This window comes from Pteropus medius, unplaced genomic scaffold, assembly GCF_902729225.1.
Source record: "Pteropus medius unplaced genomic scaffold, Ma_sr-lr_union100, whole genome shotgun sequence".
Classification (NCBI taxonomy): domain Eukaryota; kingdom Metazoa; phylum Chordata; class Mammalia; order Chiroptera; family Pteropodidae; genus Pteropus; species Pteropus medius.
The window spans coordinates 2,404,743-2,427,539 of NW_024352784.1; the positions used below are offsets into that span (position 1 = coordinate 2,404,743).

Genomic DNA, 22,797 nt, shown 5'->3' on the forward strand with positions numbered 1-22,797 from the left:
CCTGTCCTGTCTATCTCAGAAATGAGTTTTCTGCTGACTTCTGATCTCCCTTAGGTTAGGTCACATGCAACCTACAGGCTATATGAAATGAGCCTATGAGAAAATATCTCTGTCTTCGTCTCAGTCTAACCTGCTTCACTAGGGATCTTGCTGGCTCTGACCTCCTGGACCCCGTACTTTGTACTCTGGTTCTCATGCTCCAGCCCTAGCTGGTTTTTCCTTGCTTACTTTAACCTCCAGTATCTTATGTACCCTTTCAGATATGGTAAATTTCATTTTGATACAGTCTGGTAATATATCTTAGAAGACTGATGAAAACTTTCAGGCTGCTGAAGGCCTCCCTTCCTGAGGAGTGACAGAGGAAAGCCTTTGCAAAAGTAGCCTAGCCTTTACTGCTGGGTTCGGTTCTTCTGGTGTAAGTATTCTTGGTGGTGTATTATAAAGAGAGGAGTGTGAGTTGTTAATGGGGACAGTTTAATAAGGCCACTACCATCTTTTAAGACTCAGCTCAAGAATTATCATCTCCATAAAGATTCTTGGACTCTGACTGAAAATTCCTCCCTACTTTGTGCTCCCAACTCAATTCTAGAAAGACCTACACAATAGCTATAATACTGGGTTTGTTGACCATTTGCTCTATTTGTTGATATAGACGCACCTGCATCAAGACATCAGCTTGGACACTTGTTGAAGCCAAATGCATAGACAGGGAAATGCTATACAATAGCCCCCCTTATCTGCAGTTTCAATTTCCAGTTTCAGTTACCCACAGTCAACTGCAGTCCAAAAATATTAAATGGAAAAATTCCAGAAATACATAATTTATAAGTTTTAAATTGCACATCATTCTGACTAGCATGATGAAAATCTCACGCCGTCCCTCTCCATCCTGCCTGGGACATGAATCATCCCTTTGGCCAAGATATCTTCACTGTATATGCTACCTGCCCATTGGTCACTTAGTAGCCTTGCTAATTATTAGATCAGCTGCAGTGGTATTGCAGTGCTTGTGTTCAAGCAACCCTTATTATACTTAATGCCATATTTGTATAATTTTAATTATAGTATATTGTTTTAATTGGTCTATTATTGTTGTTGCTTCTCTCTTACTACATCTAATTTATAAATTAAACTTTATCATATATATATGTATATATAGGTGTATATATATATGTATGTATCTAGCATATACGGGGTTCGGTACTATCTGCGGTTTCAAGCATCCACTGTAGGTCTTAGAACATAGCTCCCATGGATAAGAGGGGACTATGGTACTGCCTCTGACCCTGCTTGCCAGCGACTTCTCTAGACTGGTTCTTGACACTATACCATTCTGCTGCTGGCACCCTCAACCCATGCCAATAGCTCCCAAAAGGCAGGGAGTGGATCTTAAGAGTCTGTTTGGTCAAAACTAATTTTCTAAGGAATCTTACTACTTTTGTTCCCCCTGAGTTCACTTAGAATAAGAAAAAGGATATCAGAGTTAGTTGTCGCCACCTAGTAGGTCTTCAGTAGCTAAATTCTCTCAACTAACTACTGGCTGAAGAGAATACCTTTCTTTGGGCCTGAGTGTGTCTCTATTGCTTTAGTGAAAGCCTACTTAGTCCTCTTTGGTTGTCCAAGGACTTAAGATGGCCAGTAATCAGATCATACATTCTGCATACTCACAATGAGAGCAAGGAAAAGCTAAATAGCATTCAGCCCCTTATGAGTTACTTTTATCCTTGAGTATACCTTACATATTTCAGCCATTGTTTTCTTGCTCAAGTTGCTTCCTCCTCCTAAAATGCCCTCTCCTGCCATCTTCATGGAATAAAGCCCTACCTTAATGGCAGAGCTCACATGCCACCTCTTCAATAGTAAGCCTTCTCTACCCCTCCTGTGTACCTCATTCCTTCTCTAGAACATTCATTTGATCTCTTTAAGGCAGAATATGACTCTTCTGGGTCTTCCTACAAGGTCCAGCACAGCACTGGCACAAAGCAGATATTTTCTTAATGTATTTAATGAATGGATGTTGATATCTGGCTGGACCAAAAAGTAAAACCATTTCATATATCAACATCAGTGGAAAAGGTGGAGGCATTGCCTTGCAGGTGTGCCAAGGAGACCCAAGGCCTCAGCCCAGCCACCCCAACAGCCTTGGGTTCCATTGCATATCAGCAGCCCTTCTCTCCACATGACTCACAGAGAGGAGGCCCAAAGAGCACTGTGTCTAGAGCCTTCAGCTGCAGCTTCTGCCGATGGCTCCGGTCTGTCATCTTCAGCACAGTCCCTGTCATGGTGGTGTTGGTTACAGCGAGCCTGTTGAGGCAAAGAGTAGGCGCTCAAGTTTCCTGCCAGCAAAGCCAGGAAGGATCTTGGTTAAATTACCCACCTCCTCCAGGAACACTTCCATGACTTTGAGCTCTTGGTGACTGCTCCCCTCTGCATTCTAGAACACAGAATCTACACAAGTAGATCTCAACAGGGACTACGCAGAGACACATAACATTTACCAAAAATTTGTTCACCCCTCTCTTCATGTCTACCATTTCTTGAACATCCTACTCACTAAAGATTATCTATTTGTGACCATTCCCACACTCAATTGTAAATTTTCTATTGTGCTTCCCCTTGTAGGGATTATCACTATATATCTGTCCCTACACTCCCACCATTTGTAAATGCAGTCTCCTGCCCAGCCCTAGTCAGAATGTCATGCTACATGACCCAGTGATTCTGGACCTCTGAATTATCCTAATCCTAACCTAATTAAATATATTTAATAATGAATATATTTAATAATCATTAACTATAAACCTGCTGATGACAAACACTGCATCTATCTTATTAGCTCATATCTGAGTCACTGCAATTTACTCCCAGATTGCTGTAATTTTTTTATGACCTTCGACCATACTGTTAATGATAACTCTTTAATAAGAGATGGCCTATAAACAAGAAAATGACCTCTGAAAAACTGGACTTTATTTCTCTTCTGCTGGAACAAAGTGAGTATAGGAGGAAAAGGGTATAAGATATGAAAGATTGAAAACCACTGGTGTGAGTCCCACAGTGAGCATTTATGACTATACTATTCCATATGGTCAGTGTTCTTCTTGGAAGCATAGCTTTGTTTCCCCAAATAGAAAGAAGCTTCTGACATCACAGTGTGTGTTTATACTCTTGCCTGGGCATGCAGAAGTAGCTACTTCCTTCTCTAGTTCTGGGAAGCAATTAAGCCCACTTACAAGAGAGGCAATGAGACACTGGTGGGAAGTGAAGGTGGGAGGGGTAGAGATCTAGTTTCTGGTTTCAGCTCCTATCATTGAGTGACTCATTTGTCCAATCATAAGCTGCTTGGTCTCCCCCGAACCCTGCACCCCCAACCAGGGGCATCAGTTTCCTTCTGTGTAAACTTATGTAAAGTCAGATGCCTCCTATAAGCCTGGAAATTCTTAGGGATTCTCTTTAGAGCAGTTTTACCAGTGTACTGGCTTTCATCTGACTGATCAAAATAAGTATCATCTTTTCTACACAGTCTATCTGTCAAAGAAACCTATGGACTTGAATGCTATCTACTTCTAAGCAATAAGAGAAATGAGAAAGGAACTAACATTTACTAAGCAACTACTCTGTATCTCATACTATTCTGAAACCTTACATACAATACCTCATTCAGTTCTCACGACTTTAAGAACTCAGTTTTACTATTAGCTCCACTTTACAGATACAAAAACTGAGACTTAGAGTTGAGTCTTGCCCAAAGTCACATAGCAAGTAAGTGGCAAAGACATGAAACAAACTTAAATCTGCTAGATTCTTTCCTTATACCATGCTGCCTAGTGATTGGGCCTAGAACCACCCCCTACTTCATGCACTAAAGGCTCCATGCTTCCTGCTGTCACTAAGGTGCCACAGTTTGGCTTCCTCCATTCCTGAGCTTAGCCTAGCTGAGTCTGGTCTTAGATCTAATCCTAGCCACAGGAGAGCTAAGTGAACCCATTACTTGAGAACTGACTTCTTATCTTATGCTTTACAGTTTTAATCCAACCCATAGCCACTTCTCAAGATGAAATGGTCCAGTGATCCATAAGGCAATACTGTTATTTCCATGGGTAATGAGAAAGAAACCTAAATCCTGGAACTTCATGGTCAGTCATCTATGAAATTGCCTGTCTCTTCCATTAAACGTGAAGTTCCTAGAGGCAGATGTGAGGTCTAATGCATGTCTTTGTCCTCAGGGCCCAGGAGAGAGCATGGCATATGGTAGGCAGTTGGTAAGGTTTTGTTAAATAGAACTAAAGATTTCTAGGAAGTCCATCTTCAATTACATGGAGCAAGAAGAAGATGCAGTAAAAAAAAGCAAGGCACTTAAAATCAAGCAGACCTGGCTCAAATCCCATTTACCAGTTGGCTAAATCATAAAATGTTTGAAATTCAGTTTGTTCACCCAAAAGTTGGGATAGTAATTCCTTCCTCCCAGAATTGAGAGAATTAACTTAAATAATAAGTAGGAAAGTACTCTATAAAGAGATGTACAAACATCAAGATTATTACTCTTTCCAGAATAGGGAGAAGCTGTGAAGAGGAGACTACAGGCAGCACAGGAAGGAGCAGCCACCTCAGCTAGGGCTGGACAGCAGTGGCCGGTAGCTCTGTGGCTGGAGACTGCAATGTATGGGCATTCCAACAGCTTCCCCTTCTCCCTTCCCCTTTGCTGAAGCTCATAACCAGATGCACATACGTGATAAGAAGACAGATTATACACAATCGGCACTTATCAGACAGTGAGCCCTTTGAGGGCAAGGGCAGATTGTTGTAATCTTTATGCCGAGCACAAGTACTTGGCACAGAACAGGTACCCAGTAAATATTTATTGAATGAATAAGTAAATGGATTAATGACAGATGGCACTAATATGACACAACAAGAAGTCCAAGTAGTACTCTATCCCTTTCCCACTCCCACCCCAAGCCCTAGCATACTGTGCCTATGAAGGAGGCAGAGTTAAGACACAACAGCTGTTGAAAGAGTCATTCCAGAGAGGAGGCTCAGCCCAAAGGTAAGGAGGCTAAAAGAGCCCCCAAGGCTCCTGGGCAATAAAAGAGGCAGCTGCTAGGGGGAAGACAGCAAAAGAAAAGAGAAATAGCACAGGCTATGAAGTAAGCCCAGATCTAGTTTCAAATCACAGTTTTGCTTCCAACTAGTCATGTGACCTTGGAAAAGTTATTTAGCCAGTTTCATCATCTTTATAGAATACCTACCTTATAGGAGTGATATAAGAATTAAATGAGATACTATACATAAAGTGTTGAAGTAGAGTTCCTGGCATATACTAAGCACACAATAAATGGCAGTTATTAGTACTATTCCCAGTATTGATAGAAATATTAAATAAGAGAATGGATGCTAAATACCCATCATGCTTTATAGCAAGTGCACAGTAGATGTGAGAAGAGGAGAGGTCTATAGATTCCACCCTAAAAAGCGTAGAACCTCATTTAACCGGCCAGAGCAACCTGAAGGTAGGCTGACCCCAGTCCACTCCCTGTGCCCCCAGGTCAAAGAACCCAGTCTCCTCCTGACCTCGGCATGGCATGGCCACTGAGCTGCAGCTTCCTGAAGGTCTCCTCATACTGAGGCAGCTCCACATATGTGATCAGCCACTGCACCACCTCGTCCACGGTCCAGTTGTATACTGTAGGATGAGACAAACAAAACCATGACTCCAGAATGCCAAGCACTGCTTACACAGATGTGAAGTCTAATGCATGTCTTTGTCCTCACAACCCAGGAGAGAACATGGCATATGGTAAGTACTTGGTAAAGTTTTGTTAAATAGAACTGAATATTCCATGAAGTCCATCTTCAGCTACCTGGGACAAGAAGAAAATGGAGTGAAAAAAGCAGGGCACTTAGGATCAGGCAGACCTGGTTCAAATCCCAGCTCTGCCAGTTTGGCTAAATCATAAAACATTTGAAATTCAGTTTGTCCACCCAAAAGTTAGGATATTAATTACTTCCTCCCAGAATTGTGAGAATCGACTAATAAGTAGGAAAGCATTCTATAAAAGAATGTACAAATATTAAGATTATTACTTTCTCCAGAATAAGAAGAGGCTATGAAGAAGATCACATTCACTCAGTCACATTGGCCTTACATCTACTATATGTTTATCTGTTTAACATCTCTCTCTCCCATAAAATCTTATGTATGAAAGGAATACACACTCTGTTTTTGTTTACATATGTATACATATATACACATATGCATGAATAATATACACATAATATAGGCTTATATAGAGAGATGGATACAGATGACATCACTTAAGCCCTGAGTCGGAGCATACCCGTAGATAGCCCTATTCATAGATTTTTCAGTTTTGTGCAACATGGCAAATAACATCATCACTGTATGTGAACCACTATAACTAATCATTCTTCAATATTATAATGTTGTGATGTTTAAATGGATAATTATAAAAATAATCCTTGAAAAATAATTTTAATATTTGTGTGGTATTTAGACACATAGATAACAAATTTATCTCCACACTTTGTCAAGAGTCAACAATAAAGAAAAAAGTGAACTTAAAACAGAAGGCACAAGTTCAAGGCAAGTGAAGGTCAAATGACATCATGATGTATTATATAAATCAAAGCTGCATTGTAGCTTGAATAGAGAAGGATGGTAGGAGGACTGAGTCATCAGATGGCACCCAGCAATACAGGCATGCTTAACTTAAAGAGTCTAGGAGCAATTGAGTTTCGGCAAAAAGGTGTCATTTTATTGGATTAGAAGTTTGTTTTTATTTAATGTATAAATCTGTTTTGCTTATATTTGTATACAAATTTTATACAGCAACTGAAACGTCATTTTATGTTTATACACATTTAAATAACACTATAATGAAATAATTTAAGTCAGCATCACAAGTCTGAGATAATTTCCCTTACAAAGAATGTGTACATTCAAGTTTGAAAACTACTGCTGTGAGCAGTAAGAAGACTAAAAAGTTTTGAAGTCATATGAGATGGTGAGATTCACCACCCTCCTCTCTTAAGATTTATCAGAATGCTGTCTAATTTCCCATTAATAATTAAGAAATATTAAGGTGTGTATTGTGTCCTATTCATTTTTGCTCACCCTGTTGTCTCTAAAATGGAGCTTCATATACAGTGGCATCAATAAGAATTTACTCAAAGAATGACTACCCTAGATGAGGAGTTCTAGAAATGTTCTGACTATGGGCCTCCAAACAATAATCTCCTTAGACTAATGTACAGCTCATGGGGACAGTTAACTTGTAAAATGCTTGTCAAAAAAACAGGCATTCCTCTGGTAGGCACACCTCAGGTCTTAGGTTGTTTCTGTCATTCTCATATAAGCTAGAAAAGTTGAAAGCTTGGCCCTGGCCCTTCATTTTCCTTCTTCCCCTACTATGGAGCCCAGCACTGGTTCAAAATAGACACTCAGAAAGACATCCTGAATGAAATCAAGATGAAGGCAAAAATGCTCCAATCTCTTGATATCCTCAAGAAGCTTCTGGAGCTCAGGAAGAAAGTTCTGAAGCCAAGAAACTTCGGAGGTAGATTAAGTTATTTGCAGAGGTACAGGAGGGAAAAAGGGAAAGGTGCCAGGGGCTGAAATGAAGCAGGTATAGTGCCCTAAAGCTGCATCCTAGAAGGCAAAATCCTAGAGGTTTAGGTGAAAGGTGCCTAGTCATTGCTTGGTTAAATTTCTAATTCCAGACTAGAATACATTGGAGGGAAGAGACAAATAAATTTCTAAGAGATATGTTCAGATCTTAGGGTTTGGGAAAGGAGGATGACGGAGCTGAGGTTAAAGAAGCATTACAGAAAGTAGAATGTATTAGTCATTATTCCTGAAAATGAATACATAGCTACACACATTACAAATGTGGTCATTTACTATGGTTGGAAATGTCAGGTAATAAAGGCATAGTAGAGTGACACACAGACATGAGGCAGACAGACAAGTGCTAGCCTGAAAAGTACAGAGAACACACTCCTGCCACACTGCTGCCAAAGGAGCTCGGCCTCATCCAAGACAAAAGGGCCCTTTCTGCTGAGCATGTGGAGTGGAAAGGCCACTTTTTTATTGCTAGAAAGGCCTGAGGCCAGTGGTGTTACAAAAGCCTTTTGTCTACTGGGAGGATGTCTTGATACAAGCCTGAACATAGACCTTTGGCATGCAGGAACTCCTCTATCTGCACCCTACACTGTAATGGAGACAGGCAGGAGTTACTCTAGACCAGGGTTTCTCAATCCCTGCACCATTGACATTTTAGATGGGATGCTGCTTTGTTGTAGGGGGCTGTCCTGTGCATTGTAAGATGTTTAACAACATCTCTGGATTTACCCACAGGACGCCAGTAGCATGCTGCCAGTCATGACAATCAAATATATTTCCAGATACTGTCAAATGTTTCCTGAGGGACAAAATTGTCCCCAGCTGAGAATCACTGCTCTAAACACTACATTAGGTGAGGCAGAGGGTCCTATAAGGGAGGTCACTGTAATCCAGTGAGATGGACTCTGAACATAGTAGGCCCTTATGTAGCTAAGCTGTAAGGAAAAGGGATAATGGTTTCAGTATGCCAGGCCAAACCCCAAGGCAGTTGTTTTTTGTTTTTTTGTGTGCTCTACATATCATTCTGTTACCTAGGCAAATGCCTTACCTAGGTAGGGCTTGGCAGCATGGTGTTGTTTAACCAGAGTTACTGCAATCTGAACAAAGTAAGCTTCATTCTTGTCAGACAGCAACTCTGTGTCTCAGCATGAAGAGCTCACTTAACAGTCAAGTTGACATATCAAAGTCCTTTGTCCCTAAAGTTCAACTACCTAAAAGTTAAGTCTTGTTCTGCTCTCTCATTCCAAAAGAGAAAATGAACAGATTCCTAGGTCAAAGTCAGGAAGAAGGCAACTGCAGGTACAGAGCGCTGTGGCTATCAGTGAAATGCTACAGCATTTGGCAAGGAGAGCTTAGTACAGATACAGGCTCCAAATGACTCACAAATCCAAATCCTAGGAAGACAGTCAAACAAGAGATAGTCTTCAAAAGTCATCAGTCTCTTATCCTACTGAGCCTGTCCATGTAGCCCCTGGAGAGATCAAAGACTGTAGAACGCTGGGCAAAATGACAAATGGTTACACAGAATCAGAGAAGGTCAACCCCTGGAGTTTTCTGCAACAAATAGTCCTTCATAAGAGAAATGAACAAGGTGACTAAATTTGTAGTCTCCAACCTTTTTAGTGACATAATCTACTTGTAAAAAAACTTGAGCACACATTACCAATATATGAATATCTGTTTAAAAATTAGATACATGTAATGACATTAGGAATATTGTAAAACATAAAAATTAAAAAGTGAGATAAAAATAATTGCAATATAAATACAAGCCCAAGTATTTTCTTATGGCACCCCAATCGACCATCTTGTGTGGGCCCACTTGAAGTGCACATACTGCCACTGGAAACTACTGGACTAACAGTCTCCCTCATCCCAGCATAAATGACCTGAACTTCACAGCCCTCCCTGGGGGCTGCCTCTGCTGCAGCTCTTGACTTTGTAGTCCTCATCTAGCATGGGTTCCTTACAGCATTTACTTATTCATCCTTGAACAATGCTCTCAGACTTCTAGGTCTTTGGTATTTCCATAAAAGCTCTTTTCCCTCTTCTTGGCCTACTAAGCACCAACTAATCCTTAAAACCTAGCTCTAACTCTTTACTTGTTGAAACTCTTTGGAGCCCATTTCAAAATCCCCTCTTCTAAAACCTTCCAAATAAGTACGAGGTCTCTCTTCTCTACTTACTTAGCACTTTCTTTATACAGACTTCTTTTCTAACATATGTTATATTGTTATTATTTAATCACAAATCTTTCTTCTACATTACATCGTAAGTAATTTGGTAGAGAACATGTCTGTTCCATTTATGTATTCTCCAAAGTCTAACACAAGGCTAGATCATTCTAAGTACTCTGTAAATTTTACTGAATGGACAAAAGAATAGATATAAATGAATGAATGAACAAATGATGGCCATCTGTGGGCCATCTGTGCCAAGTACTGAGAACAGAGCAGTGATCGAGACAGAGATTCCTACCCCCATGTAGCTTACTATCTACCAATATCTGTCTCTAGGGGTTGTTGAATTAAATGAGTCCATATTTTTGAAAATGCCTGGGATTTAATATAAACTCAGTAATAATTGTTTATAGATAGATAGATAGATAGATAGATAGATAGATAGATAGATATAGATATATATCTATATAAATATAGATGATAGATAGATAGATAGATAGATAGATGATAGATAGATAGATAGATAGATAGATAGATAGATAGATAGATAGATAGATATTCATTCAAAAAGAGGTAGATGTTGTGGTCAGAATCTGAGTGGATAGAAATATAGGCCTATCAGAGAAAAGAAACATGAGCAAAGATAAGAACTATAAACTGTGAAGACTGCTCAGAGAACACTGAGTTTGTCTGAGGTTCAACGGTTACATATAGGAACAAGGAGACTGAGGCATTATTGAAGTCAAGTGATAGAAGTCTTTGAAAGAAGGTGCTCTAAAGCTTCAAAATCATTTATTCATTGGAAAAAAGAAACACCTGTCAAGCACCTAGTACTACTTTCCATGCACTGCTCTTGGAACTAGGAACATAACAATATATAAAGCAGAGTCACAGATCCCTGATGCTCAGGGATCTGAGACAAACTAAAACACTATAAACAAACAATTATATGTTGGATAGTGATGAACACAATGAAAAAAAACAAAGCAGGGTAAGAGAATAAAGAGCAGTGCTATATCGGATCTGATCAGGAAAGGCCTCTCTGATGAGGTGACATTTGGGCAGAAAATGAAATAAAAGTGTAAGCCAAGTGACCACTTGGGGGAGGGACATTCTAGGCAGGTGGAACAGTAAATAGTACTCCTTAGCACTTGAGCTATAATGATACCTCCATGGATATACCAGGGCAGATCCTTGGCCTTAGCCTATCCCTTCTCTCGCCAGAGAAGGAATAAGCAGTAAGAAATGGGCTCCTGAATCAGTATATCTTTCCCCTAATGGATCAGTGGTAAACCCCTCACTTACTTTTATGGATTCAAATCCATATCCCAAAAGAATTATATCTGGCAGGAAGGTTGCCAGTGCTTTGCCTCTCCTTCACACACTATTATTTAGTTGGTCACTCAGTCAGTCTCTGGTCAGCCTTTGGTCAGCCTTTTGGTCAGCTAGTCAGATATAGCACAGTGATTAAGAATGTGGGCTTTGGAACCAGGTGCCTTGGTTTGAATTTGGGATCTGCCACTTACTAGATGTAAAACCATGAGCAAGTTACTCAACCTTTCTGTGCCTCATTTTCATTACCTATAAATTGGTGAGAATCAGAGTTCTATCATACAAGTATAGTGAAGATATGGGGAGCTCCTAGCATACAGTAAGGGGTATTAGCTATTAGCTATTATTATTGTCACCATTCATTTATTCATTCATTCACCAAGCTTTCACTGGCTACTACTCTAGCAGGTCCTGGGTGAGTTACTAGATATAGAAATCAATCTGTATGATCTCCATCATAAAGGGCTCTCTTCTAGAGAAGGAGACATACAAGAAAATAAATTGCTATAATATAGAATGATAGGTGCTATGTCAAAGGAATATATGGGGTGATATGGGAGCACAGAGAAAGAAGTGACTGAGTGAGTTAGAAAAGGCATCACAAAGCCTAGCTTCTTATCTGGCTACTCTGGATACAGAGCACTCCAAGAGACCTATAGAATCTTACCAAAGTGGCTCTTCCTAAACATAGTTTGTGATCTAAACCTATGATTTATCTCTCTGTTTCTTTCTGGCTCTCACTGACAGCTTGTCATCTGTGCCTAGAGTGAAGCAGAAATCTTAGTTTTCTAATATGATGTCAATATCAAGCCCTGAACCATCACTGCAAAAAGAATCTGGCCCTTGGGCCTAGGCTTCATGCACTAGGCCCACTAGACTATCTGGCAAAAACCAGGTCTATGCTGCTGCAGAGTCTAAGAGAACCTAGGCTTCGGAATGTTGAATAAGCCAAACAACTTGTATAAGATAACACAATGGTAGATCCAAGGACAAACTTTTGTCTTCCACATGCCTACTCTGTGCCAGGCCCTGTGCTAAGTGTTGAGATATAGAATCATAGAAGGTAATGCCCTCAAGCAGTCTGGTGGGAAAACAGGCAGGGGAACAGATCATTGCAATTATGAGCTAAGTACTGCAATGAGATAAGCATAAGAGCCTGTGGGAACACAGACAAGGTACCTAACCCAGACTGTGGTTTCCAGGGAAGATTTCCTAAAGAAGGGGATACTTTAGTGGAGTCTTAATTGTCAAGTATGATTTAACCAGATCAACAAAGGAGGAAGGACAGGAGAAATAGTGCATATGAAAGCATCAAGGGATTGTGGGGGTCCAGAACCAGCCACCGCAGGATGCTCCTGACATTACTTTGAGCTAAAGGCAATTTTAGCTTCAGGCTCAAGAGAAACTTCTGCCCCACCTCACCCCCCACTCCTTAGCTACCTAGAAGAATTTGGATCAGAGGCCTTGCCCACAAGAGATTATCAGAAATAACTTCTTTTGATCTATCTATAGGGCAGGGCAAACTTCATTTACTAAAGGTCTGCTCTTCTTATCATCCTGCAATGATCTTTTGAAGCCCCCAAGGCACCTTACCTCATGGCTAGCTCAGGATGTCTTACATACCTCAACCCCTCTTTCTATCTCTGACTCTTATATATGCCAAGTTCCCATGCATGCAATATTAAATTTGATATTCTCTTGTCAATCTGCCTCCTGTTGATATGATTATTTGGCCAGCCAAAAAGAACCAGAGGAGGAAAAGGAGTATTTTTTCCTCTCCCTTACAGTCTTGGAACTGTGAGCAGGATCATCATTGGCTGGTAAAATTCTTTACTAGCTGAGAAACTGCTCCCTTTGGCTGGAAAAACTGCTTCCTCCTGAGGACCACTGCAGACGAAGGGATCCTGGGACAGCTGACTAAGCTGGCACAAAAAAAGGTAAGACTTCTTACCATTGTCAGCATCCTCAAAATCTCTGTCTGTGGCAGCGAGGCAAGGGGGGTGTCCAATAAAATGAGAGTGCTGAGAAATTTTTTTTCTCTTTCTAAATTTACATTGGCAGGAGAAAATATTTGTGGAACTAGTTCCTTGGATTTTAGTGATTCGTAAATTTGGTAGAGCACTCTTGGTTTTATTGATCCATTTCCTCCTAAAGACAGTCTCTGTTCTTTGTGTCTCTCTGCCTGTTGTGCATAAGAAAGAAAATCCATAGGGAAGGCCAAGTCAAACCTACTGAATGAGGGTTTCCCTTTTGTCCTGTTCTAGGTCTTGAGAGCTTCAGTTTTCTTTTTTTGACCAATGAGAATCTTTTCTCCCTGCCCCCATCACCTAGAGGGTGCACTTAGCAGTGACACTTTGGTGGCCAGTCAGTTAGAATAGGGCTCTGAGCTCTCTGTGTCCGGCCATGCCAAGCTCTCAAGAGACTTTTGTTTCTTAATTGTCTACTCTGTCTGAGGAGTGAAACTCCTTTGGATCATGGGGGCTTCACCATCTGTGCCCTCACCAAGGACATTTCTTGCATCCATAGTAAAAATTTATTCTAAGCCTGGAAAGTTACCCCCAGGTCTTTCCATGAAAAGGCTTATTGGGTTGAGTTGCTATTGGAATAACTATACTAAGAAAGATCCTACTTGTCAATGGATCTTTTGAATTAGAAAAACTTCTTTATTTCAAAAAATTTTTAGAGAATTCTCCTTCCAAGCAACTGCCTTATTGTTATTTATGGGAGGATCGAATTGAATGGAAAACATGTAAAAGTATAATGGTTAGGTTTAATGGATGCCTTGATAAAATGAAAGAACAAAAGGCAGACTTAGAACAAAAATTAAAAACCAAATCTAATGCAAATCCCCCTACTCCTCCCTCTTATAATCTCAATTATCCCCAACTTCTTGTCCCTTACCCTACAGGAGATCTTTTGGATCTCTGGGTGTCTGGTATAAAACCCCCCATCTCAAAACCCAGCTCTGGTGACTATTCCTAATCCTACTCACATAGACCTTGACTGGCTACTAAGGGACATTCTTCCAGCCCATGATTACACTGTAGCTATTAGACAGACCAGAAGGCCTCCTGGAGGAAATTCTCCTCATAGGGGAAATAAATGGCCAGACCTTCTCCCAGGTTCACCTACGCTGAATGTTTTATACAAACTTTCCAAAGACACACAGCATTAAATCCAGAAGCCCCAGAGCTCAGAAACCTCTTAATATCTGCTCTTGTGGGAAACTTTCTCTCTGCTATAACAAATTCAAAAGAGCATGGTTGGCTGGTCAGGGTAACCAATAACTGTGATAATGGAGGCTGCCATATAATTCTTTGAGAATAATTTACAGGAAAGGGTGGGGGTAGAATTAAAGGCAACAATTCTTGCTCTTCGCCTTGAATCTTTAGAGAAGCAAAAATATAACTGAGAATAAATCAAAGCCCACTCAGAGCTCTTCCTATTTGTCTCCAGACAGTTGCAGATATTGCAAGAAACTAGGACACTGGAAGATAAATTGTCCTGCACTTAAGACAGGAAAGTTTGAAAAACAACTCCCCTAGGTTCCAGCACTTTCAGAAAGTCCATTTTTCTCCTTTTGAGAGACAATTTTCCCTCAGATCATGGGTTCAGCTGATCCTCACTTACATCTCAGAGTCTACCATTAAACTTAAAGTAGAGGATCAGGAACTGGATTTCTTAATTGACACTAGTGCAACTTTCTCTACTATCCGTTCAGAGGGTCTGTCACCTCTGATTCTATTCAAGCTGTTGGAATCTGGGCAACCTATTTCATTGCCCATATCTCAGCTCACCTCAATATCATTAGGCCTTCTTAACATGCATACTTTCTAGTTTCAAACAGCTCACCAGCAAATCTCCTTGGCAGAGATTTGTTATGTAAATTTAATGCCACTATAAAATATAACGAAAAGGGCATTTTTATTTCCTTGCTCTCAGACCAAGCCCCAAATTGCTTATTTTCTTTATTAGACACTCATCCTGATTTAAATTTCTGTGAAGATGAGTCTTTAAGAGCTATCCCATTTCCATCAGTAGCCCAATACCCAATCTCTAGGGATGCAGAGTGAGGAACTGCATCTATAAAAGACTCCTTCTTGCAACAGTGTTCTGGTTTTTACTTCTCCGTCTTATAACACTCCAATCTTGCCAGTAAAAAAGGTAAATCTGACTCAGATAGGAATCAAATTTATCAATTTGTACAGGACTTAAGAGCGATAAACTCTTTAGTAGTTCCTCACCACCCAGTGGTCCCTAATCCAGCTATTATTCTTACCTCAATTCCTGCTGATGCAGCCTGGTTTACAACAGTTGACCTCTGCTCAGCATTCTTTCAAACCCTGTTCATTCTGACTCCCCGTTTCTTTTTTGCATTTACATTTAAAGGGAGACAATTAACATGAGTCCCCCTCAATATTTTCCCAAACCCTTTAAATAGACTCAGACTCTATAGTCTTTACCCAAGGCTCCACACTTGTTCAGTATGTAGATGACCTCTTACTCTGTAATAAAACTAAGCAAAGAGCTCTTATAGACTCCCTCATTCTCCTAAAGGTACTAGCTGAACAAGGCCATGAGGCTTCCAGATCTAACCCTCAGTGGGGAAAAACTACTGTTACCTACTTAGGACATGAGAAAGCTCAGGACATTCACAAGCTAATCCCAAACTGCTTTGAGTTAGTTTTGTCTATCCCTCTCTTCAGGACAAAACAAAAAACAAAAAACAAAAAACAAACAAAAAAAACAGCTATGTAAATTTGTAAATTTCTAGGGGCAGCTGGCTATGGCTTCCAGTGGATTCCTAATTTTGCAGCCCTTGCTAAACTTTAGTATGCTCTTCTCCCATATAATACCTCAGAGCCTATTTCCGGGCCGGCAAAGGCATTAACCTCCTTTGAATCCCTAAAATTAGCTTTGTCCACACCCCTAGCTCTTGATTTACCTAATTCTGACAAACCTTTTCATTTATACTGCCATAGAAATAATGGAATTGCTGCAGGCATTCTAGAACAATCTATTGCCTCTCAGTTGTGTCTCAGATGTGTCCTACAGCATATTTCTCATGCCAGTTAGTCCCTGTTGCATTAGGCATGCCCCCAAGCCTATCTAGGGGGCTGCAGCTGCCACCATGACTGACAAAGCCAGTACTCAAACATTAGGCTCCCCCTTTACCATTTTGTTCCCCATGCTGCGTCTGATATTTTACAAGGTTATAGGACATAGCACCTCTCCACACAACCACAGACCATCTATGAACAGGCACTTTGAACTAATCCTTCTATCATCTTATATCACTGTAACAGTGAATCCAGCTACTATACTATCCCTTCCTGATGCTGGAGAGCCCCACAATAGCCCACAGGATTGCCTGACAGCTATAGAGTAGTCTCAAAGTCATGAGAGAATCTCTCAGACATCCCTTTAGACAAACCAGACTACTTTTATTTTGTGATGGCTCTTATAAATGAAATTTCTGGGGAAACACAATAACTGGCTTTGCCATTGTTTCCCCACACGAAGCACTTGAGGCATATTCTTTGCCCATGATCAAGTCAGTCCACATTGCCAAACTCGTAGCTCTTACTAGAGCTTGTACACAGGCTGAAGGAAAAACTGCCACTATTCACACAGATTCAAGATATGCCTTAGGAGTCTGTCACGTTGTTAGCGTAACTTGGAAACCCCATGGATTCTTATTCTTAACTTCTGCAGGTACCCCTATTGCTAATGGGTATATAACTGCTGCCTTATTACAAGCCATTCATCTACCTCGTAAAATTGCTACTGTCCACTGTTCGGCCCTTATTAAGGAGACAGATACTGTACCTTTAGATAACAATCGGCTGACAGAGCTGCTAAATATGTAGTTCAAAATGGATCCCCTTATCTTTTCTCCACCCAATTTTTAAACCAGCCTTTATCCCTTGCCAATGTTATTAACTACCAAGCAAACACCCCACAATCCGAAAAAGACAAATGAGTACAAAAGAGTGCCAAATAATTATCTGATGGATTATACACTGGGCCAAACGGACTTCCTATAGCTCCTTTTCTTTTAGCTTTTTGGCTTGCACTTATATCCTACCAAATGGGATGTACGAGCAGATGAGGGATAATTATGGAACTAAACGACAGTTGGTTTTGCCTGGCATCCACAAAATTTCTGGCCAAATTATTTCCCAGTGTACTACTTGTAAATCCCAACAAATTCCTCTAAGAAATACTGTACCTCAGGAAGTCCTGCTGGACCAATACTGCCCTCTGTGCCACTCCAAATGGATTTTATAGACTTGTTCCCAGTTTTAAGCTATTCTCACTGTTTGAGGATTGTCTACATGTTTAGTGGGTGGACCAAATGCTATCCAACTAAACATGCTGATGCTACTACAGTGGCAAAGAAGTTAATACCTGAGATTATTCCTCAGTTTGGTATTCTTTTATGGGTTAAATCAGACCAAGGAACTCATTTTACAGCAGAGATAAACAACCTGCTTGCAAAAACTCTGGGGTATTCATTACGTCATTCTCAAATTTCACATCATTCTCAATCACTGGGGCAAGTGGAATGCAAAAGTCCACACATTAAAAGGACTCTAGGAAAAAAATCTGTTAAGAAACTGGACTTAAATGGCCAGAAGTATTGCTCTTGGTCCTCATAAAAGTCTAGAATATTCTCAATAGGAGACACAGATTAACCCTTCGTGAAACAATTTTTGGACACGCAATGCCTACTAGCATCTTCAAACCTTCTACTCATGGATTAAGTGAACATTACAGAAACTTAAGTGAACAATTTGATACTGTGACTAGCTAGCTATATATATGAACTAACTAGTATACTTGAAGCATATCATCAACAGGTAAAAGAGGTGTGTCCCATGTCGACTGACAAGCCTTGCCATCCCTTTCTATCACGAGACTGAGTGTACACTGAGGTCTTTAGAAGAAAACACGCACTGCCATCTCAATGCGAAGGACCTTATGAAGCACTGGTGACCACCTACACTGCCATCAAAATAAAAGTCCTCCTGGATCCCATGCAAGCCACGCCAAAATAGACCCACATCATCATTGCTCCCAAGAGAACTGGGAGGCAGTCCCAACAGGTGACTTTATTAAACTAAGGACTTCCAGGGCAAATTCACAGGCCCCAGAAGCAGATGGTACCACGAAGTAGACAGCTTTTCCCAAGATCATGGATCAAAAAAATGGCTTCCATTTATCCTCACTCCCTACTGACATCCTCCTTATGTATATGCACTTTAAAAAACCCATTTTTAATAATAATTTTCTCTATTTATTAATCAGAAAGCTGACTAGAGGGTACCTGTCTATCTATTCCACTTTCTTACTCTCTAAAGCTTCCACTATGGTCTCCCTTTCAATCTGCATCTTGCTCTTACTAACCTCTTTTTCAACAGGTCAGGTGCAGACCAAACACCCCCTTATTCCAGCATACGAAACCCTGGCCACGTCTAGACAGTGCAACATCTAGACAGTGCAAAAGAGCCTGAAATAGTCTTCATCCCTGTGGATGTAAACAGTTGGTGGACTGAGTACAGAAGATGGATGAGCAACAGGGCATGGCATCCACAGCAAGAAAGACATCACTTCGCCTCTTCTTCTGATGAGTCAGTTGGGCCCCAGAAAAACTCTAAAGAAGCTCAAGGAACTGTGTGGGTCCAGAACAAGCCACCCAAAGATGCGCCTTGGTGGTATGCAGATTACATTGAGCTAAAGGCAATTTTAGCTTCGGGCTCAAGAGAAACTTCTGCTCTTAACTACCTAGAAGAATCTGAATTACAGGCCTGTCCATAGGAGATTATCAGAGATAACTTCTTTTGACCTATATATAGAACAGGGCAAACTTCTACTTACTAAAGCGCTGTTCCTCATCCTGCAAGGATTTTTTGAAGCCCCCAAGTCACCTTACTTCATCCCTGGCTCAGGATGCCTTATATACCTCAAATTCCTTTTCTATCTCTGACTCTCTTATGTATGCCAAGTTCCCGTGCACATGATATTAAATTTGATATTCTCTTGTCAATATGCCTCCTGTTGATTTGATTCTTTGGCCAGCCAAAAAGAACCAGAGGAGGGAAAGGGAATTTTCCCCCTTCTCTACAGTATAAAAATAGAGAATGACATATTCTAGTAACTGTAGATAAATCAGTGGCAGTTACAAAGAAAGAGACATGATGAAGAGTAGTTGAAAATAAAAAATCAAGTGAATCACAAAAATAAGCATGGGCCTAGCATTCTAAACTAATTGAGCACAATGTCTGGTATATAGAAAGTACTCATTAATTTTCTTTTTTCATGCAGGCATGTTTGCAGGAATTATAGGAGAGAAACAGTAACTTTGGGGTCTGACACTACAAAGTTAAATAAGGAATGATGAAGAATTGCAGCATTAAAATATAAAGAAACTCAAAATATAAAAGATCACCAGATTTTTATTTATATGAAAATATTGATCTTTTTTTCCCAACTAAGGTAATTCATTTTGAGATTACAAATGGACATTTAATTTCAATGTATCTGACTAACATCTCATAGAAAAACATGAAAAAATCAATGGCACTTCCTATAATAATTTATTTCATAAACACCACTGAGTTTTCAGTACCTTATTTTGTTGAGTCCCAAATGAGACAGTATGTTGTGACCTAAGTTTTCGGCAAGTTCTATACAAACTCAAGTGTTACATGACCAAAAGGAAAGCCAATATTTATCGTCTCAAAACAATATATTACTACTAATTACACTGAAATTTATATAGCATCTCTAGCAATATCTTTATTTATCCAGGTCCTATTTAAGAATATTTCTCCCACCTAGAAATGTGGTGTCCTAGCATGTTGGTTTCGTTATTAAAAAAGAATAAAAAATGGGGAGCCACTGAAAAATGTAAGCAGAGACCCAGTCAAATATTTATTTTAGAAAGATCTCTCTGGAACCAATTATAGGACAGACTGCAATAGAGCTAGACTGGGACAGGAAGATGATTAAGCTGAGATTTCTACTGCAGACCAAGAGGAAGTAACAAGGATGAAATTTACCATCTCTTCTTAAACAACTAAATATATATATTTATACATATATATTTGAAACAATGGTCTTCAAGACACTGGATCAGCCTGTGAAGGGCAGTGATCTTTGAGCAATGGTAAACAAATGAGGCAAGTCATACAATTAATTGACCCAGCTTATGACTTTGAGAGAATTTCCAGGCTATAGTGCAGAGTGGAACTAAAGTTGAGAGGGAAGGAATGGAAATACACTTTTGTAAGGTTCTTATATATGAGACAAGGTATAATAATATCTCTTAAGAGTAGATTGTAATAAGTTAAAGATGTATATTTTATCTCCTAAAGCAACCACTAAAATAACAAAACAAAGAGTTAAGCCAACAAAGAAGATAAATAGAATCATAAAAAAAATACTCTTTAATCTAAAAGAAGGCTAAGAAAAGAGGAAAGGGGAAAAACAAAAAACAAAGCAAGATAATGGACTCAAACCTAAACAATGAGCTGAATAAAAATAAAAACAAAATATATCATCTAACATAGTGAAGAACCAATAGTAGCTGGATTTAAGATGTAAGACTGATTTTGGTGGTATGCATTTCCAGAGCAAAAATAATCCCTCAAATTGGAACACATCATTAAGAGACACTAAGTTATTAAAGACTATATCAGACAGTGAAAATAAGCATTTACCACCAGTTGCATTTTCATTTTAGGTATTTTTACTCTAAAATAAATTGGTAAAAAAAAAAAAAACCCACGATATACCAGAATTTGTGAAATGCTGCTAAAACAGTACTAGGGAAAATTTATAGCACTAAATGTCTATATTTGAAAAAAAGAAAGGTCTCAAATCAGTGACCTTAGCCTCTACCTTAATAAACTAGAAAAGAAGAGCAAAGTAAGCAGAAGAAAATAATAAAGTAAGCAGAAGAAAGAAAATAATAAAGATCAAAGTAAAAATCAATGAAATAGACAGCAACAGAGAAAAATTCTTGAAACCAAATACTGGTTCTCTGGTAAATCAACAAAATTAATAAACATCTAACAAGACTGATCAGTTAAAAAAAAAAAAAGAATATCAGGAATGAGGCATTATAGATTTTAGATATATTAAAATAATAATAATGAAATGTTATGTATACCAGTAAATCTGACAATTTGATGAAATGGACAAATTCCTTGAAGACACAAACTACGAAGCTTTTTGAAGAAGTAAATACCCTGAACAGTCATATACCTATTAAAAGAACTGACACTATCATTAAAAATTTTCCCACAAAGAAAACTGCAGGCTCATGTGGCTTTATTGGTGAATTCTACCAAATATTTAAGGAAAAATAATACCAATTCTACATGAACTCTTCTGAAAACTGAAGAATATTTCCCAACTCATTCTATGAGGTCTTCATTATCTTGAAACCAAAAACAAACTTTTACAAGTAAAACTACAAACTAATATCCCTTATTAGTAAAGAAACAAAAATTTGAAACAAATTTTTAGTAAATAAAAGGACAATGCATCAACGACCAAGTGAGGTTTATCCCAAGAATACAGGGTTGGCTTAATATTCAAAAATTAATCAATATAATTCACCACATTTATAAGTGAAAATAGAAAAACCAGGCAATGGACACAGAAAACTCACTTGATAAGATCCAGTATCCATTCTGAAATAAGCTCTCAGCAAACTAGGAAAAGAAAGTAGCTTCTTCAATCTGATAAAAGGTTTTTTAAAAACCCACAAGTGCTAGTCATCGTGAGCGTGCAAACTGTGAGTTGGTGAGGTTTTTCAGATAAAATATGGCTAAAAGCTTACAAAGTAAATGGAAAAAGGAACGTGTGTTCTGAAAAGAGAAAAAAGAATGCCCTAAAGGAGCTTAGCAAACTTAAAAGTATTTTTAAAGTAGATCGTGATGTTTTAATGAAAGATGTTCAAGAGAGATCAACTGTCGTGGTCCCCGAACATTGTGGAGAGAAAACCCAATGTGTGGCGAAAAATGAAAACGATAACATGAAAATAAAAACTTATTAAGAGAAACAAAAAGTCTTCTGGAACATCATGGACAGTATCCCATATGGATGAATCAGAGGCAAAGAAAAACGCTGAAGGCAAAGAGAAAGAAAGGAAAGGGGGAAAGCAAAGCAAAAGCAGTAAAGGCAGCAAAGGCTTTGGCCTAGTAGACTCTTAAAAGCTTGAAAAATGCCACATGTGACAGATCTTTGATTAGAATGTATACACTGATTTCAGCTTCTACCAAATGAAAACTTTGTTTCTATATTTCAACTTGGCCTTTTTCTTCATTCATTTCAAACCTAACATAACTCTTCAAATTTATTTTGAGAACTTGAATAAAGTATTTTCTTTGATGAATGAAAGCTATACTGATATTTTAATTGAATGCTGTCAATTAAATATGCAGCAATTATCAAACATCAAAATTCTATCAAGTACTAAAGTGGTTGTGATTGTTTGGTCTTAGTAAAGAAAAATTATACTGACAAATTTGAGCTAACTCAGATTTAAAGAAAACTACTATAAGTTATGTTAAAATATAATGTGAGTGGGTCTTAAAAGCAGTACTTGTTTAGAGTTCCGCTTTTATATAA

The 22,797-nt window shown here is 39.1% G+C and overlaps 1 protein-coding gene across 4 annotated transcripts in view; it reads right to left on the reverse strand.

Annotated features, from left to right (window-relative positions):
- Positions 1 to 22,797, reverse strand: part of STIM1 (stromal interaction molecule 1) — a 174,309-nt gene that overhangs the window by 29,882 nt on the left and 121,630 nt on the right. For all 4 annotated transcript variants that reach the window (XR_005649666.1, XR_005649665.1, XM_039847911.1 and 1 more), the window contains exons 4-5: positions 5,572 to 5,683; positions 2,189 to 2,304 (exon numbers count right to left, since the gene is read on the reverse strand). Coding sequence is in view for 2 of the 4 variants with exons in the window: in XM_039847911.1 (XP_039703845.1) it covers positions 2,189 to 2,304; positions 5,572 to 5,683 (228 nt within the window). In the remaining 2 variants the exon portion in view is untranslated. The remainder of the gene's footprint in view (positions 1 to 2,188; positions 2,305 to 5,571; positions 5,684 to 22,797) is intronic.